The 19,669-nt window shown below is 38.6% G+C and overlaps 1 protein-coding gene and 1 long non-coding RNA gene across 3 annotated transcripts in view; one reads left to right on the top strand and one right to left on the bottom strand.

Moving 5' to 3' along the window:
* The window catches only part of CRYBG1 (crystallin beta-gamma domain containing 1), a 96,493-nt gene that overhangs the window by 33,612 nt on the left and 43,212 nt on the right, over positions 1-19,669 (top strand). Inside the window, exon 1 of one of the 2 annotated variants that reach the window (XM_080586953.1) lies at positions 14,874-15,006. The exons of the other annotated variant lie outside the window; for it this stretch is intronic. Coding sequence (XP_080443079.1) covers positions 15,004-15,006 — 3 coding nt within the window. The 5' untranslated portion in view covers positions 14,874-15,003. Of the gene's footprint in view, positions 1-14,873; positions 15,007-19,669 lie in introns of those variants that run through there. 2 annotated transcript variants of the gene reach the window in all.
* Positions 8-19,592, bottom strand: LOC308192926. The gene is made up of 3 exons (XR_013949227.1): positions 16,431-19,592; positions 13,747-13,809; positions 8-11,043 (listed from the first exon to the last, which is right to left on the bottom strand). It is a non-coding gene; the product is annotated as an uncharacterized lncRNA (long non-coding RNA).

Here is a 19,669-nt window from a genome sequence, read left to right as displayed (position 1 = left end):
GTAAGAGACTACTAAGGATCTGTTTACATAAAGCATGTGTATACATATATATATATATATATAATAAAAAGGACAACTAACCTGAAAACAGAATTTAACACTAGGTATAATTGTAATCCTCCTTTGAAAGACCTATGTTTGAAGTACTGGAAATTTTTCAAATGAATATCATATACGGAAATAAGGAAGGTACATAATGACTATAGCTGGCAAGAACAGCCAACAAAGGAAATGGCTCGAGGAGATCTTCCACAAGCTTTCACAAACCATATGCCTTTTTCCTTTTGTTCATAAAATATATATAAGCCAAATAATAAAGGAACAGCACTTACGCTTTCATAGTTTCTCACTTAACTTGTACTGTTTCCCATGTAAAGTTTTATTCCAGAGAAGGAGAAATGGCTATGCATTAGTTTTCTAGTGTTGATGTAGTTCATGTAGTGTTACTCATTTGCTTGGCAGCAGTATTGTTGCATGGAAGCAAGCTAGGGAAAATGCTAATTACTTCTGTTCTAATGTGAGAACTTCATTGCAGATTGCAGACAAGGTTGTGCAATGCCATTCTTGTCTTTATTTTAATCTTACCATGGAGAGAGAAATACTTTTTTTTCCACTTCAACAAAAGTGCAGTAATTGTAAAAGCTGATTTTTTTCTTGGTTGTGGAACTAATATTCATCTGAGTATATATGATGAGAACCTAAAATATTTTGTCTTTAAAACAAATAAATATCTTGTCTAGTCTGGTCAAGCCTGGAAATCTCATCTAATAATTTGTGTATGAAGCCTTTGGAAAAGGCTCATTGGTCTTTAATTGAATAGACAAGTAATGTAAACCCCAAACATCCCTTGTGGTCTCATTCAGCATCTTGTTTCCACTGATACTGTGGAAACACGCCCGTGAACAGAGCACAGTTCTTCACAGTTATGTAACTGCAAAATGCTGCCGTACTGTAAATGGGATGAAATTTCTATTACAGTAGAAGCCGAGGACTTAGCTTTCCAATAGAACAAATTTCTGTTCACAGTGTCACTGTCTTTGATGGACATGTGTATTAACTCCTTGCAAGGAATTCTCACAAAGGTCGGGTTTAAATACAAAAAATCAAGGAAATTAATTTTCTTTTAATTAATTAATTTCCTTTTTCATAGGAATCAGGGTGGAGAACGAGAGAGAGAGAGAGAGAAAATTCAGCAGTTCTTTTGTATTGGGATAATCTGGTATTGTGTATAATAATGTAGAGTCACTGATGATGACAGATGAATTATGGGGATTGGGCTTTAATGAAACCCTGTCTTCCCTCAGCACTTCTTGTGGGAGAGTGGTAGAAAACTGCATGACACAGAGCATAAGCTGTTTGCACCAGACTCCTCTTTGTTGCTTTCCTCTCTACAGAAATCTGTTCATAAGCCTTTTAAAGGTGAATGTACTAAAAAGAGTCTTGCAGACTAATTTACACAGCCTAATTTGTATTATCCTCTGTTTTTGCCTAATTTAAGTTATTCCCTTTACCTCAGATAATTAAGACCTGACTCTAGCAATGACTTAAACAGACAAGCTCTCCTGCATTCTTTTAGTAATTAAACAGTCTTCCTAAGAAACTTTGCTTATCTGTCTCTGGAGCTCGTTTACTTTTATTTTTTTTCTGAAAAAAAAAATGTATATATTGCTGTTTTCCCTTTTCTTTTAGTAGTAGTGATCGCTAAATGACAAAGTTCACTTTCACCTAAATTCCCTTCCGCTCAGCCAGTTCATGCCTACTAGTCAGCAGAAGATCTAAAATAGCCACTCCCTTAATAGTTTTCTTCACCTTCTGAAGAAAAAGCTGTCCCCAGCATATTCCAAGAACTTGTTGGACTGTCTCTGTCGTGTATTTCTTTTCCAGCAGAAAAAAAATAAAATTAATTCCAAGAAGTAATTAAAGCTGTCAGGTTCTGTCCTTTTGGATGCTTCCTTTGCTTGATCAAAAAACAGTCTTCTCTCCACCCAATTAACTAGTGTATAATAAACTTCTATCATAATATACCCTGTTTTTCACCTTTCATCTTCTTCCAGAGTTGTTTAACAAATCTTCATCTTACCCATTCTAGTTCTTCACAGCAACTTTTCTTGATATACAATGCACCTTTCTTCCTCTCTTCTTTTTACTTAACTTTCATAAACAGTGGTGGTAAAGCAGTAGAAACTAAAAAATGTTTAAATTCACTTGTTTGATAGTGTTGCATTGCCAAAATTGCAAGGATAAAATATTTTGTCTCACTACATCCTTTTTCAAAAAAAAAGCTACGTCATTCTATATCAATATTGTTCTCTCATCAAATACCTTTGATGCCGATTCAGATGAATTTCTAGTTCTGTACAAAGATTTCCACCGTTTTTTCCCTTTGCAAGGCAGTCTGGAATATATCACATTGTTTTATAGTAAGCTTCTGATTTGAACAACTGAAAATAACAGCTATATAACAATCAAGAACATTTTTTTCAGTGCGCTTATTAAATATGTAAATACCATATATTCATTAAATCATTGGGGGCAACTAGATCTATGAGAAATCAATAAATTATAAAAAATAAAAAATATATTTTATTTTCTTGACTCTTCCAGTGCTTTCTAATATGCAAAACATTTGTTTTAAAGAAATTAAGTTTAGCAGTTTGTCTTTTGTTATTTTGGCAAATAAAAGTTTGTTAACACTATTAAACACTTAAAAGCAAAACAGAAACAACAACAAAAACAGCCAAAACATTTGTAGATGTTAGTTCTGCAAAGTACTCTTTATCTAGATTTATAAAATACAGCTTACTCCTTTCATTTATCCAAGTAATGCATTCTGTACTTGGTTATGTTTGCACAATCAAGTTTTGCTCAGAGGATCTATATAGGAGGAATATTTTATGTCTTTGAGTTTGTCTGTAAATGAAGGAAAACAGCTTGATTAGATTCCTGTTTATGTTTGAGTGTCTGTGCAGATCCACACTGAAGATTATTTGAGCTGTCATATTGCCTATACTACGTGAAGGAGACAGTTATGGCCATGATTTTATGACAGGTTTTTTATATATTTTTAAGGCTGTTCAAATTCATAAAGCAACGTGGTCAGTGCTCTTACTATGGATGAAGAAGCAACTTCCTGAATGTTTGTTGCATTCGGTTCTCTTCAAATAAATAATAATTCAATTTGAGGACTAAAACACAGATAAATGTGTATTTTGTAGTCATACAGTTTCAATAGGGATAAAATGGATGCCAATACAAATAGAGGAGTCCTACTTGCAATATGGCAAACTCAAATGACCTTAAATTATGTAGTTTACAGACAGTTTACAGGCTTTAAGCTGATAGGTTCCTGATAGGAAATGTATTTGCTTCTGTAAAGAACAATTTTAAATTTAGATCGCCTTCTGCTGATAGTAAAATGAGTGAATGTAAATAATGTTTTATTCCTTCATTATTTGTACATTTCCTCTTCACTAGGAGCAATGATGACAAAAAATCTAGACTTTCAAACTTCTTGCAGGATATTTAGGTCTAAACAGTTTTTTTCTAACAGTCCCATACGTGTGCTCTAACACTGGCTCTCCTCTTACATCAAGATGTCGATTAGTCATTTTTTGAGTCCTATAACCAGGTATCTGCGTAAAGGTTTCTCAGGATTCTCCATCTAGATAAGAGTTCTCACACCTACTTGCTACCTGAACACAGCCACTGCCTTTCACACAAAGATTCAGTCCTATGACATGAATATTTAACTAAGAAAACTGGGTGGAGTACTTCTAACACCCAGGTGTGGCTATGGAAGCCCATTTTGATTCTGTGTCAAATTACTGGATTAAATGAGTTTATTCTATCACTGCCTTTGCCATATTCCTGAGACAGCAGATATACAGATCCAAAAGTCCTCCTGCTCTTTAACTCGTTTTACAAGATGATAAGCTAGTCAAGGTCTAGGATATTTTCAGTTTGGGATTCTTCATCTACTTTTTCAATTTCATTTCTGCCTTGCTCAGAGTAACGTGAGCAATCCAGCCCAGGTCCTCATAGTGTTTCTCCTTACAGTGCTTTATTTTCTCAAGAAATAACAAAACTGCCAGTTATAAATTGTGCAAGCAAAGCATTTTATACTGCCGCTTGATAAACGTCCAGTACCAAGTAAGTGAGAAAGCAGGTGAAGAGTAGGACAACAGAATTATCAGTCTGCAGATAGGTGAGAGGAGCCTGCCCTGAGGAGAGCAAGTTTTTGCCTTAAGGTTCACCACAGTTTTCAACAGATACGGCCTTTCAGTGGTTAACCAATCTCCTCCCAAAATTTCAGACAGAAAGAAGAAAAGGAATCCTTCTTCAGCCTGGAATCAAAAAGCTAAACAAAATCCTATAGCCAAAGTCCTACCAGTGAGTCATGCAGGGGCCGAGAGTATTTGCTTTTGTATGTTTTCTAGATGAGAACAAAAAAAATCAAGAAAGCACACAACCTACTTTGTGCAAACGCTTGGGAAAAGGGAAGGGGAAGTTACATGACATTTTAGGATTTTCTTCCTTTGAGCTGAAGGGCAGGTACAGCAAGGCAGTTACTAAGGAGGAGACTGGAAGGTGGGGGGGTGGGCTTGCTCTTGGTTTTGTTTTGTTCTCTTTTAAAATCTGGATAGGTCCTCAACTGTTTGGAATAAGCTATACCTTCCTAGCGGAGTAAATGTTGCAGCAGGACAAAGTTTGTTTGTATTACCAAAACAAAGAAAAAAAAAACGCCATCAGGGAAAATATTCTGCTCAGTGTTGTGCTGGATGTCAGAATTCTTGCTGGAGTTTCTATCAGCTTAATTACATTTATGTCCAACTGTTGTGTCAAGTAATGTACTTTAATTGTATTTTTTGTGTGTGTTTGTTTGTTTTCTCCTTCCTCTTCTTCAGTATAACCGTTGTGTTCTCTACCTTGTTGAACTCCTGTCATTCCTAGTGTGGGCAATATAGCAGGGGTCACTAAATCTGGGTTTCACGCCTCACTAGTACTGTGTGTTCAGTGCAGATAATTCATTGCTGCCACATGATGCTTCCAGTCACCCTCCTCCCGACGGGTGTGACTTATTTCCTTGAAATAATGGCACTTTCTATCTCCAAGGCTTAACGAGTTGAATCATATTCCTCTTTTTTCCACCCCTGTTACTAGGAAGATAGGTACAAAATCCCATGACAATCTCCACATAATATTCTTCAACAAAAAGCTGGCATTTACTTACTCCCTTTTCAAATAATCATGCTTGTACTTACTCCAGTAGGGCTACTTTTTAAACATGATGCTCCCCAATGTCATTCCGGCAGAGAAGAGAGTAGCCTCCCATGTTTTAAATTTTAAAGCATAACTTTTAACCTCTGTAAATAACCAGATTTGTCTCTGACAGCCACCTGCATGCAGTGGGCCTCTAAGGCACTAATTTATGGGAAACCTGGAGAAATAAATTTCTGTGCTTTAAGTGAACCAAAAATACAGCAATAGAGATTTTTATAGGCTAGAGTAGATATAAGAATTTTATTTATATTTTTATATACATAGATGGATTTATATATATTTGCATGTATGTATGGCTTTATTAAAATTTGGGGGAAGTTTTCCATGAGCCATGGATTTGGGATCACCCTCCTGATGTATTTATATGAATTGAAGCGAACAGTGTACAGAGAGAATGGAAAAAGATCAAATGTGATGAAGCATGGATCACATGAGAGTTCTCTTGACAAAATTTAGAATGGCTACATTATTCATTGTCTGTGTGGCTTATAATATGGATTTTAATAGGATGTTATTGTGCTGGCTGCCCAGCACATAATTCCTTATTGTGGTCAAAAAGTCTAGGAAAACATGAGAAAGTTATAATAGTTCATCTGAGTTGCTTTTTTTTTTTTCCTTTTATCCTATCTATGTAATTTGTACCTATTCTTAGGCTTCAACCATACTGTTGTTTGGGCAAGAAAGTGATGTTAATAGGGAAAGAGCACTGAAGTCTTTGCTTTGAAATTCATGGAGGAAAAAAAAAAAAAAAAGTAATCAAATTTTCAAACCAAACCAGTTGAGTAGGGTGGAGAGATGTGGGAAGGGAAAAAGAATGCCTCATTTTGTCCTAGCCCTGCCAGCATTTCTTATATGGTTGACAAAGGATTTATACTACACTTGGCAAATATTTAATTTGCTCTGTCTGTTGTTTAAACTTTTAAAGTTTTTATAGGATGCTTAGCTCTGAGTCATGCTATGTTTTGCAATAGTTCGAGATGATTAATACTGAAATATTCTTTCAGAATGATTTAGTTGATAAATATGCAATTCATAATTAAAAAACCAACAACACAACAACCAATAAGAAACAAAATGTAAATAATACTGAAGTCATCATGGAAGCCAGAACGTACAGAACTGGGACAGAATTTAAAAGGTGACCACTTAAGTCACACCGATGTCTCCCACAGACACCGGTGCTCAGAGAAGCCACTGTATCTTAAATTACTTTTCAACAGTATTTGGTGAGTAGTGTCATAAACCAGTAACCCAAAATGATCTGGTAAAGTGTTAAGATCAACAAAGGACTGCAGGGAGAGTAACTTGGAGATAGGTTCTGTCAGTAGGCTTTCCATTAAGAGAATATTTAAGAGCACGGTCTACAGATGTAATAGCAGTGTTGACTAACATGAGTATATCTGACAGAAAAGGATGCTCAGTGTCATGTAGACAAGGCAAAACTGGCCCCAGCATGTACCGACAGCCATTATGTAATACCACCTGCTAGCAAGAACCCACATGTTGTCCTTTTCTTCCTAAATAGGATGTTGGCCAGGTCTTCCTAAAGAACAGTGCTAAGTAGCTGAGGAAGACTGAACTACGTTTTTGTTAATTTTTTCAGCTTAAATAACTTATGGTACTGTCTTTTAATATAAATATTTCTTAGCATTCACACTAAAAACTAGAGAAGTAGCAAAGCCCCTGTACACTTCTCATAGCGCATGGGTACCAGTGTACCTGTAGGACAGCAGGACAGTCACCTGCAGCTGTAAGTCAACACTGGCGATGTTTCACAGGCTGGCGGAACTCAGATATCATGTCTGCAATAAAGAAAAAAAAGATAAACATTATGAATCTGTGTACATTAGGCACTTTTGCTTCTGATGATTGCACTTCATTGCTTTATCTGTGTCTGTGCTTTGTCAGGGCCTAAGTAAGAGAGGGAGAGGGCACAACAGGGATACCAGAGAGGAGAGAAAGAAAGGATGGAACCAAAGAACGCCCAAACCAAAGTAACAGTAATTACTTGTTTGTAGATTAAATTCATAGCAGATAGGAAAGATATCAAAACCAAAGCAGGAGTGTTCAGAAGATGCAGTAAGCTGCTGCGCTTCTCTAGGACTCTACCAATGGGGTCTTAATGCAGATCTGATTTATTTTGTCTCTGGTTAGAAGAACTACTGTGGTAATTGCATCCCCAGAAATGTAAGCCATGCATACTAGAATTTTCCGTCAAGCATGATTGATGTGAGGTATACAAGAGAGTTAAGAATTACTGAGTTAAGTGTATCCATAATAATACATGCCTTTGGTTAATCATCATTCTGCCTAGATTTCCCAGGACACAGCAACCATAGATAGCACTGCAGCAGAGAGCCCTTGATACAAAACTATGGTTCTTTCACAGAAAAAATGACTAGGTGCCCTCTATTCAAGTGTATTTATTAATAATGAAGGCAGAGGAATCCAGCAGTCAGTTATATGTGTTCAGTCATATGTACTGTGTAGGGAGAGACCAAAATTCTGAGAATTCCAGATATCAAAATGCTTGGACACCAGGTGCGCTACAAAACTATCTGATTATTATGAATTGGCTTTGTAACACAGCACACTGAAGACTTGCTCATCCTTTTATCTTCCAAAACCTCTTGAAATTTAGAGGTAATTAGAGCACAAGAGAGGTTCTCAGCTATCTGTGACAGAAGCTCTCTGAGCATTGCTCAACGCCAATTACTTCTCTGCTTAATAAAATACCGTTCTGCTGACTAGACGGATGGCATCATTGCAATTTCCTTGTCATTCCACTTTTTTCCATATTCCCAGCTTGTTATACCTTTTATCCCCATTTGAACCACAAATTCATTCCTGTATTAACTTTAAAAGGTTTTGATTTTGCTATTTGCAACCTGGCTTAAGACACCAGCTCTCTTATTTCCTAAAAATAACCTCTAGGTTATGTCCAGTTCTTGCAGCTGGTTGAGAGAGTCCTTGAAAACATCTTACATGCAGTTTAAAAGAAAAAAACATTAACATGTATCAGACAACATACATTTATTTACTCTAGGCTGGCAACTTAAGACAGATGTCACTGAGAGCACTCTCCTTCCAAACACTTAAAACACATCTGCCTTGAAACAAGAGAATTATAAAGAATCCATGTCCAACTTCACGTTAGAGTTGCATCACACATAGTCTTTGTGTTGAGCTACGCTAGGAATTTAATTTCATTTTAGTTATTACACGCTCCATGTGATGCTGTGAAGAAATTTAGGAGATGCAATGGGTGAAAATGTGTTAGAGATGGTTAGCGACTGCTTAAAAGGCAGCCACACGAGCAGTCATCCAGAATGTCTGATAGTGCTGAGTTCTTCAGAACCGAAGCACTGAATAATATGCAGCCTGTCCCTAAGCAGTGAGCCATTCATGCCTTGCAAAGCAGTGAGGAGGTCTGTCGTCAGTGATCAAATATGGACCGTGCGTAATGAGCCTGGTAATGGTGACGCGGGAGCACACGCTGGGCAGTCCAGCGTTATCAGTGGGCACCGTTTATCTACCCCACCTTCGTGTATCATCATGCCAAACACCCAGCTGGGTAGCATTTCAACATCCCACTGGCGTTGCTCATGCTACCATGTAAGTCTTTGTTAGGATGACACCAGGCGCTTTTCCACCTTCTTCCCAAAGGGCATACTCCTCCCTTTTCTCTCCCTCGGTAAGTACAGTCCTGTGAAGTTGCTGTTTGTATCACTGGGAGTTTGTCTCCGGCCTCCATGCGAGGCTATTGTGTAGTGATCCGTGCGGAGAGCTGCAGACTGCTTTGCATCATGCTTTTCTTGTACCACTTCCACACTTGTGCAATGTGTTGGAAAGGTTTTCGGGACCTTGGCAGCCAGCTGTGCTCTCTCTCAGGGTGTAACCGTATTTCCATTTTGCCATGGTACGTGATCAGGTGGCTCAGCATATCCACAGCACACCTGTGCACCCTCAGATCTGCAAAGATTGCAACACAAAGCTTTTAGTAAGAGTTCACTCCTCCTGACCAGGCTTTTGCTCTTTTATACTCTATATAGTGTATGGGACAACTAGGAAAGTGTGTGCATGTACATAAATGATACATGTGTAATTTACTGCTCTGCAGTTCCAACTGCAGTATAATAATGGGTTTGCACAGGGCAGTCACGAAAAACTTCATCTTTCTGGTTTTATTGTCCTGAGAACCGAATTACAGTGAATATGCTGGAATGCTTCTTCACTTATCCCTTTAAAACAAGCACTCAGTCTGCCATAGCTCGAGATCTGCGAGTGGAAAGAGTGATCCACTTTAATAAAGAATTGCCTAATCTGTTTCAGTGAGAATTAGAGATTTAAAAATAATTCTATTCCTACAAACTAGCTTTGTTCAGATAATTTTCAAAAGCAGAGTGGGTTACATTTCAACAGATAAGTTTTGAGTTTGTTGTGGTTGCAAACAGTATCTAAAAATTTAAATAGAATATAATGTTTTACTCTACAAACGTTGCTTTTTACAATGGGACATGACAAGGTAATTTCCTCTAAATTACACCTTATGACATGCAAGCAAAAGTACAACCTCTTTCCTTTTCCCATCTTCACCTCCCCCCATTTTTTTCTTCTCATTTTACCTATTTATTTCTAAAGTATATTTGCTGAAAAAGAGTATTGTCTAGGAGGAATATAGGGATTGAAGAGCCTAGCTGTTGAGAAGTTTGAAAAATCTGAACAAACTACATGGTAAATGTTTAGAAACCAGTATTTAGATAAAAAGGACATCCAGATCTGTTTACATTTTGGTATTTCTTCTCGAGAAACTTGTGATTTTTAGAAGGCTTATCAGTGGTAGTTCTGAATATGCACCTCCCTTCTTCTCCAGAGGAGTTTTGATTATTTTGCTTCTGGGAATGCTGAGGGTCTGGTTTTTTCGTTGGCATGTAGGACTTAATTTTGAACGTATAAGTTTACGGCTCCTGGAGGTGGAAAAAAAAAAAAAAAAAACAGGAAAGAAAAAAAAAAAAAACAACTTTCCAAACATGAGAAAGGTATATACATTTTGTGTCCTATTTTTTCTAAGCAGCTGCCCAGCGACAGAGCAGCTCACCCTGCCTGTTGCTGGCTGCTGTTCAGAAGAGACTCATCAGGCTCCTCGTGTGGCTGGCTGGGAAAGCCCGAGTTGCAGCAGAGACAGAAGCTGGAGTCACTTGCAGACAAAAAGGTTAGGTAGCTGGGGGAAGCTGCACGGCGTAGCAGAGATTTCTCTTCCCACCCCTTCCCAGCCAGCTGCCAGGAAGGCGTAGGAGGGGAGTGGTGGAGTAGGAACAGGAGAGAACACACACGCTCCTTGTTTCTGTGGACAGGAAGCACTTGCAGCCTCCCAGGTTTTCACCAGGCTGTCCCAGGTGCCTCCTGTGGCCTCAGGCACTGAGGAACAGCGGAGTGGGCTCGTGCAAAGTGGTCCTCCCAGAGCTGCTAAGGGAGCAGTGCTTTTACCAGATGTTATTTAGAAAGGTTCTCAGTCAGTTTGGGCCGCACACAGTAACTCTGGTAGTTAAAACTGTATTTGCTTAACCCTCCTGCTTTTAATGGTTAACTCAAAAAGTGCCTCTTCGTAATGCCTCTTTGTTCTAAGCCACAGGCACCAATGCAGTCCCAGAGCGTGCTGGATTGGCCAGTGTCCAAACTAATATCTTTATGCAGAAATTGAAGTGTGGAATCAATAATCCTGTGTATTTCTTGACATTTCCTGGAAACGTTGGTATTTGTGACCTGCAGAGCTTAAATTAGCTTGATGCAATTCCCTATTACATTATTCTTAATCAAAAAATACACATGCACCTGATTTTTTTTTCCTCTTTATAAGAATACCAGGTAGGAATTTGAACACTCATCCAATTATCCACTGGTAATACCAGTGAGATTCAAATGCAGCTGTAGGTACATCTCTTTATCAGTTAACATTTAGTAGTCTGTGTGCACAGTAGGTTAATGCAGCATGTCTGTAATAACAGATCCATAATAGCAGGAAAACACGCATCTCCCTTTTTCTTCAGAAGTAATAATATATCTATTTTCTGGACAGGTACATATTGTTTATTTTAATGTTTTATATAATAATTACATCTGTTTGGAGCCTAATATAAACATACCTAAGAATATAAGTGCATTTCATTATAAAGTTCTCTTAGAAGTTTCTGTTGCTTAGTGGTAAATATTAAGTGATACTGATATAATCGTGGGATTAAGAGCAAAGAGTTTGCAAGAGTATTCCACTTGATTTAATTTTTGCCCACTGCAGGGAACCAGTGGGTCCTGAGTCACTCCTATCTTCTCTGTACTGGTTTTATAAAGTTTACTGTAATTAATAATAAGGCAATTCTCTGTGACAATTATTATAATAATTAGTTTGAGGGAATTCTGGGAGCCTCAGGTGAACACTGTTATTTAGAATAAACACTAAATTATAACATTTATAACATTGTAATTCAAATGTAAAATGAGATGTCCGGCCACTTTTATGAAGTCAGGATAAGGTATTTTAGTAATAATAGTTCCCTGTAGTTAATACTCTTCATCTGTGCAAGATGAAAACTCTGTACATCAAAGAAGTTATCAAGGGATGTAAACACTTCTTACGTTTTAGAAGAGGCCTCTTTGAAGCACATAGACTATCAAGCCCAGATTTTCCAAAGCACCTGCTGCACTGGCTGCCTTCATACTGGGGGGTTGACTTGAGACACAATTCAGTTGAAAGGTTCTGTTTGTTTAAAGATCCCAAATGGTACCCTGGGATAATTTGTAATGGAAGTTACGTTGCATGATTTTTATCTATTTAATGAGACTGTCTGTGGAGAAGAGAGATTCTATTAATTTCACATTTAAATACACTTTGATTAAATATTGTCATTTTTCATCCTCCTGGATCGTTTTCAGTCGTAAACATACACACAGTGACTTTTTCCTATTTCAGGACCGTCACATCTACTTCCCAAAGCAAGCATGCCAAACATGCGGTTCTCTTTGTTGTTAGCTTTATGAAATTTGGGCTTGGTCAGATTAGCAGTCCAATTTGCAGTCCAATTTGTCTTTATTCTTTTGCAGTTTTACAGCCTTGCAATAACAAAGCAGCGCTTAGTAGGACAGCTTTCTGTCTCTTGCCCTGTGTGCCTCTGACAGCCTGTTTTCTACAGTGCCTGAGCTGGGGAAAAACGTTGTGATGCTAGCAAAAGGACTTTCAGTTTCCTAGGTATTGTTTCAGTCCATTTCACACAGTGAAAGGAACACCATTTTTCCAAGTTCCACATGACATCACAAGTTATCTTTAGGTATTCAGGACTAGTGCCAGTGAAGGACTAAAACACTTGGGTGTTTTACTTAAACTACTCCTAGGCGTATTTTCCCTAGACTGAATTAGAACTGCAAGGATTTAGCTTTCCTACATAGTGCAAGCAGAGAGTGAGCCACCCTAAATCCTTCATCTGTTGAGCACTCAGGGCTAGCTAACAGCAGGTTGAGCATGGGAGTGCATTAGATGCAGAATCGCATTGAGATGCCTATGCTAGCCCAGGAGGAGCCAGCTCAGTTAGCCAGCGCAGGGTGGCCACATCAGTGCAGTGTTTGGCAAAGGCTAATAATATCTGTGGCTCCTTAGGATTACTTCCTCTTTGCCCAATAATCATTTAATGTAAAAATGTATAAACTCTCCTGAGAAAGTGTTTTCAGTGTGCCTGATTTCAGAATCACACACATACACAGAATGGCCGAGGTAGGAAGAGACCTCTGGAGGCCACCTGCTCCAAGCCCCTGCTCAAGCAGGGACACCCAGAGCCGCTTGCCCAAGACCACGTCCAGTTTTGTAGGTCTCCAGGACCTTTCTAGGACTCCCTTTCTGGGAATACACATCAACTTTACTCTGTGCTTAGCAAAGAAATCCAGACTGCTACTTAAAATGCCTTTTCTTTGATTAGCAAGATACAGAATGGAAAACATAGTGAGTTGTCACTTGTGCATTTTTAGCTGACCTAACTTGCGGGTTTTTGACCGACTGTAAGCTTGGTGGCACTAGTGAAAACTGCAGGGTTTTTTTTGTCATTTTTAAAAAGTAGCTGACTTTTGGTTGCCCATAGAATTTACTGATACTTTTATGAGGTTCTTGTACATGCCCTGAAATGTTGCAAAGCTTGTTCAAATGCCATGTACTTTCAGAACTGTGAAGCTCCTACTGACAGCAACAATTTTACATGAAAGCAAAGGGAAGAGATCAAGAGCAGCATTTGATGGTGCTTAAGAAAGAACTGATTTCCAGACATTCATAGCTTAGTCTGTCACACAGACACGCTTAGATGTGGAGCAAAAGAAACCCGTTTCCTATCTCCAGTAATTACACATAAATAGTTAATCTATAAAGAATTGGGAAGTGTTACGGTGAGCTATCGGTCTAAATTAGACAGTTTATGTTAAACCCATACTTACCAACAAACTATTTAGAGTTAGTGACAAGATACCGTGCCTTCTCACAAAACAGGAGAAAGGGACCTACAGTGAATGCAAAAACATTTACACATCAGATTCATTATCTTTCTGAACTACATTCAGAATTAAGAAACAAAAGGAAATGGGTTGTATTTATTAGTTGTGTCTTCTGGTTCCAGAGACCAAAGAGACTTCCAAGCCACTGTCTCTTCCCCTCCAAAATGCTTTCGCCATTTGTCCTCTATTGTTTAACAGACAGGCACTTTCAAGTTCCTGTATCTTAAAATGAAACACAGATAATATAGGTTTATTTTCACTCTTTACCTCAAAAGAGGTGATGTCTTTCTGAGTCTTTAGACTGATTATCTAATGGTACAGCTCTGACCCAGCACCAAGGCTAGAAATGCTGAGAGCAAAGATGTGAGGTTAACTAATATCAAGCTTTCTCACCTTCTCCTACATTCAAACACGGAGAATTACTACTACTATAATTTATGTTAATGCTATTTTTTTTGCATATAATTTTATTTCTGGATGCCTTCCAAGTTCAGGAAAGTTTAAATGTTCTCTCAGTTCTTTAATGTTGAATGATTCCTGCTTGTACTTTTGGTGCTGCTTGTTTTCTGCTTTTTCAAATCCCTTCTTAGCTTCATTTTTTCTTGATACCCTAGAAAAATGCAAAATTAATATACCAGCTCAGGAAGGTGGAGAACCAGGGTTGCCTGTATAAATCAATCTCTTGAATCTGTATAAAGGCAGAAGTGATTTTCTTTTTCTTTAGCCATCTTAAATGTGGATGAGAAAACTTGAATCAAGCTTGTGAGAACCAACGTGTGTGGTATATTTTTCCTGGTGTTGCATATCTACATTCTAGTATTGCATGTTAATTAATGCATGTGAGGCTTTTGCCCAACACTAACTTCAGAGCTCTTCGCAACAGGTTCTCTGCGTCTGTTGAGGAGCTTGCTGAAGGACTTGCTGCCACCCCTCTGCAGCTCTTCTTACTATCCTCTAATTGAGTCCCTTTCATAGCTATAATTTGTCTGCCAAATGACTTATCAGTTGGAAAGACTCATTTCAGACACTACTTCCTTTTTTGCTTGTTTTTAACTGAGTGCTGCCAGAAGAAAGAAGGGGTTAAAGCGTGGGAGGATTGCTGAGAAAAAAAAAGGGTTTGGTTAATGACACACAGGACTGCATCTCACACACCATAGTTTGTTTATTCTTCTGTAAACAGCAAAAAGAATTATCACCATCATGGTAAGGCGAACGGTACTCTTCTTTTTTCCCTTAAACCCCACTAGAAATCTTTGGGTTCCTACACGATTAATTTTTTAAAATCATGAAATCAATTTGATCTCCAATATTTTTATAGAGTGTCTCTTTAAATAACAGATGCTGCTGTTGACAGAAGGGGAGGGGGTAAGGATTTTTGTGTATGGAAATAACTAGCTTTGGGGAAGAGGAGATGGGAACAGGCATGTCTTTTCTGACAAGCCTGTCTGTTGTTTTTTTTTTTTTTTTATCAAATTCCTTTCCTAAATACTGATGTAAGGATCTGTTCAATTTTTATTTGTGTTTCTTTGCCTTTGCTGAGCTTTGTAGAAGTATTTCTATTTATTTGATTTTGCATGATTTGCTTCTTTCAGGCTTACTGTTTGTTGTTGTTGTTCTTCTAAATCACTCCTTTTGGCACCTAAGAAATAATACCGGACTTACACTTATATTTATGCTTCCTGAGCTGAGTATTTTCTTTCAAAAAATCAGTTAAATCTATAGGCTCAATTCTCATTAATTAATAATTCTCATTATTCTGTATGCTGTTACAAAATGGTCAATTTTTACGTTTGAACTAAAAATGTAGTTATACACTGAAAAAATAAATTGGAAATAGGTCCTGTTCTCTTGATTACATGAACTGCTTTGCTAAAACTTCCTTAGTGGAAAATAGGATACATAAATAGTTTGTGGGAAAATATGACTATTAGGAAAAATTCTGTTCATTTCACTTCACTCTGCTCAACAGTCTTGTATTTATCGCTCCTTGGTTTTTCAGATAAGTTCCCCAATCAATTTAACTACGTTCCCTTTATACAGAGCTCAGGTAAAAGTGAAACTGTTTAAAATCCAGCTATTGCTGTTTCTATCCTATATAAGCATACCAGTCAAAGAGCTGGAAGAGGGAGGGAGTAAATTCCATGCTCAGATGGACTTGTTAAATTTACAGTGCATTTCTTTCTCTGCCTCTGAGGAGGAAACTGTCAACCTCAAATCTGATACATTAAAAGAAATTCTAAAAATGTTTAGTGTGTGTGTGCCAAACTTTTGTTACATGGAGGAAGGCAATGTGTGGGTTAGAGGAACATAGTCTTACTTTTAAAGAAAGTAAGCTTTCTTCTGTGGCGTTGTGAAGGGTCAGCATAAACCGGGAAAAATATTTTACTGAACTGAAGTAACTCAAATCTAGTTTACTGATGGTAAGGTAACTGGTTAAGAGTAGAAATCACTTAGGTTAACTTGAAATAAATTGCTTTCTTTTTTTTCCCCTCAGTAAATTAAAAAAAAAAAATCAGATCAAATGCTTTGTTATTTTTTTCCCATGCGTTTTATATAGGAACACAAGCAAAAGCAGCAAGCTTTTATTTCTGTCTACAGCTCCCTCTCTCAGTAGTTAGGGCACTCACCTGGGAAGTGGGAGAGTGGCATGAAATCTTCTCTCTGTAGGACTGGAAGCAGGGAATTGACTGGATCTTGTGCTGCTCAGACTTTTCTCCCTTAGCTTTTATTTGTACAGACTTCTTTCCAATTTTCCTCCTACTACTTTCATAGCACATTGTGCTAGCAATACTCCAGCAGAATTTTCAGCCTAACGAAGCCTGGCGCTGCAAGCATTGAATATTTGAGTCTCAGTCACTGTGCAGAATGCTAGAGCCTGAAGAGTTATAGCTTATTTATTTAAATGTTTTTGGCTAATGCACTTCTTGGGGTATCACATGACTGCTAGAAGTCAGGCTTTCTGTTTCTCATGATTGTGAGAATTATGACATTATGATTTGAAGAGATCCCAAATTCCTGGCATTCCAATACGAAATTGGAAGGCTCGTACATTGTTAGAATTGTTCAATATAGAAGGCTATCTAAAGTTTGCACGTTAATTGAAATCTAGTTATGTATGGTCTTCTAGTGAACAACAGAGGTCAAACCTACTTTTCACTAAATATTGTTTGTTGCTTTTTTTCCTACTGAAAGTGAACATACACTAGCAAACGCACGTTTAATTTGCAGAACTGTTCACACTATGTATTTCCACCTATTAGCTACCACAGAATTTCTAATGACTAGTAAAAATACTTTTTTTTTTTCAGTAACACATGCTCTAAGAAGTGTTTTCAGTCATATTCAATTGACTCAGATGAACTAATCTGACAAACTAACAACCAATTGATCCCTCAAGACACAGCCTGAAGTTCTGATTCAACAAATCAGTCAAAGTTGCTTATGCTTTCTATCCGTTGGAGACCAGCAAAGCACATGTTTAATTACTTTGTTAAATTAGGGGTTTGGTTGTGGCAGCTTACATTAGCTAATGAGAAAAAATAACCAGCCCAAAACAGAGGAAATATTTTGATGCTAACATAAACAGGTATGAATATAAATACAAACAAGATTTACATTTCTTGGTTAAGAAGAAGGCATTTTGCTTTCAGATTAGAACAGAGCTTTAAAGATTCATGCAGTATACTTGAAACACCTTCCTGCATTCTGTCCAAGGAAAGAGTAGGCAACTCCTCTCTCTCTCTCTCTCTCTCTCTCTCTCTCTCTCTCCTTTTTTAAAAAGTTGCCACTGCCAAAGCCTTTGATCAGGGATTTCTGAAATGGCTAATTTCTCAAGGTTAAGAATGCTTAAGCTGAAACACATTGAAGAAGCCTGTTCAGCAGCGAAAGGATACTTCTTGCCCTCTGAAAATCAAGTATTTGTTTGCTCTGTTCTGTCAGGTTGGGCCCCATGTTCTCGCATCTTGAGAACCCTGGTCTCTGTGCCCTCTTGCACTGGCAATACTGGCTCATCTACATTTATCTCAGTTAAAATACAAGCTCTTCAGGGCAAGTGCCTGGCCTTTTATGTGTTTTGAAAGAGCTGTATATAATTAAAGTACTTTGTATGAAGAAATTACTTCAAAACAGTTTACATAGGGCAGCTATTTCAAGATCAAGCAAAAATTTCTAGCCTCGTTCCCTGAGGAAACAAGGCTTATGTGACTGGACTGGCTGGCTGTCCCTCCTCCCTTCCATCCAACACCTTTTGAACTTGTTGGACAGTTTAAAGTACGTTTGAAAGGGGGAGACGTCTCAAAGATAATTAAGTTCCCATGGACTTTATGAAAATCAACTGCTGGGAAGCAAGAAATCCAGATCCACAGTTCAAATAACTAATTTTTTCCAAGTGTAATCTTGCAAACCCAAAGGTTGACTGCAAGTGTAATGACTGTCAGGTTGATAATGCAATCCCAACTAATTTAGAGGACTGGCAACTATTATTCAGTCAAATATTAAGATGCAGATTGACACCATAATAAAGTTAAATTTCCCCTATTTTGGTATTTTAGCAGTTTTGAATATGACTAACGTAGTGCATCCTCCTCACACTTGCAATTACTATGAATTTTCAGACAGTATTACTCATTGCTTATTGGCTTGCGTTAAGTGTTTGTGCAAATTTCACATTATTACTGTTTTTTAGCTAGCAATGTTCATTACTGTCTCTTTATACCTTCTCTATAATTAGCTAGTACTGGCAATACATACGTAGAGTCAAGAAATTAGATAGTAATTGGGCTGCATTACTCATGATAGTTGTATCAGATATAGGGAAATTTGTAGTTGTTTTTGTTATCACAAAAGCACTTTAACTGTCTGAGCTGTATGAAGTTTATGCAGTCCTTGACATTCCTCTTGGAGTGTTTTGGGTCTACTGGTTTAAAGAAATTAATGAAGGGACAAACGACACGAAATTTTCTCATTTGCGGATTATTTCATCAACTCTAAACACACACACAAAAACAAATTAGGAGAAACAAACATGAAGTCGGGGTTATGTTCATTGACTTGGCTATTTGACAGGCACTGGGGACAAGACCTTTACGTGCAGACTCAAGATGTTGTTGCTGGTACACTTGCTTACCAGTTGTATGAGCAAAACGCTTAAGAAAGGTGGGCAAAGACAGAGGGTCACAGGTATTTTTGTTTGGTTGCAGTATGATATGCTAACTATACATATGAATTTCCTCGTTTGAGGTTTTCTGCATTTTTTCATGTGCTTGGGCAAGCTTAGTTGCTGCACATCGCTTCGCCAGTAGTAGATCGGGGCTCCCCAGGAACCGAGACCACGTTTCATAACTCCCGCTTGGAGGAGTTTTTATTCGAGGCCAGTCGTTGGCCTGCTGATGATGCAAAAATAAATAACCTGCTGCTTTTTCACCCGGAGGAGGAAGCGTAAAAAACGCCCGGTTTCTTCAGTAGCCGGAGGCCCAGACTAGCTGTGGGCGGTTGACCTGTTGTCTCCGCCGCCCCCGCGCGGGGCCCTCAGAAGCGCCCGCGTGAGAGCGGCGTGGTCCTTCCTGTCGAGGCTGTTCCACTTCACAGAAGTCATTAAGCCTTAATTAGAAGACGACTAGTTCAGCCCTCGTTAAACATTCAATACTAATTGAGCGCCCGGGGAGAGCGCCGGCACCACGAGGCCGCGGAGTCACTCTCACGCCGCCCAGGCCGGGGCCACCCCCGCCACCACCCCCTGCAGCCCGGCCCCCGGCGCTCCGGGCTCGGCCGCCCTCAGGTGTCCCTTCCCCCGGCCCGGCTCGGCTCAGGCGCTCGGCAGCGCCCCGCCGCGAAGGCTGAGCGCCGTGCCCGGCCAGGTGGAGCCGCT

The sequence above is a fragment of the Anser brachyrhynchus genome (genome assembly GCF_964034855.1).
Source record: "Anser brachyrhynchus genome assembly, chromosome: 3".
NCBI lineage: Eukaryota > Metazoa > Chordata > Aves > Anseriformes > Anatidae > Anser > Anser brachyrhynchus.
Note: the sequence above shows the minus strand (reverse complement) of the source record. Positions and strands in the feature narration are given on the sequence as shown.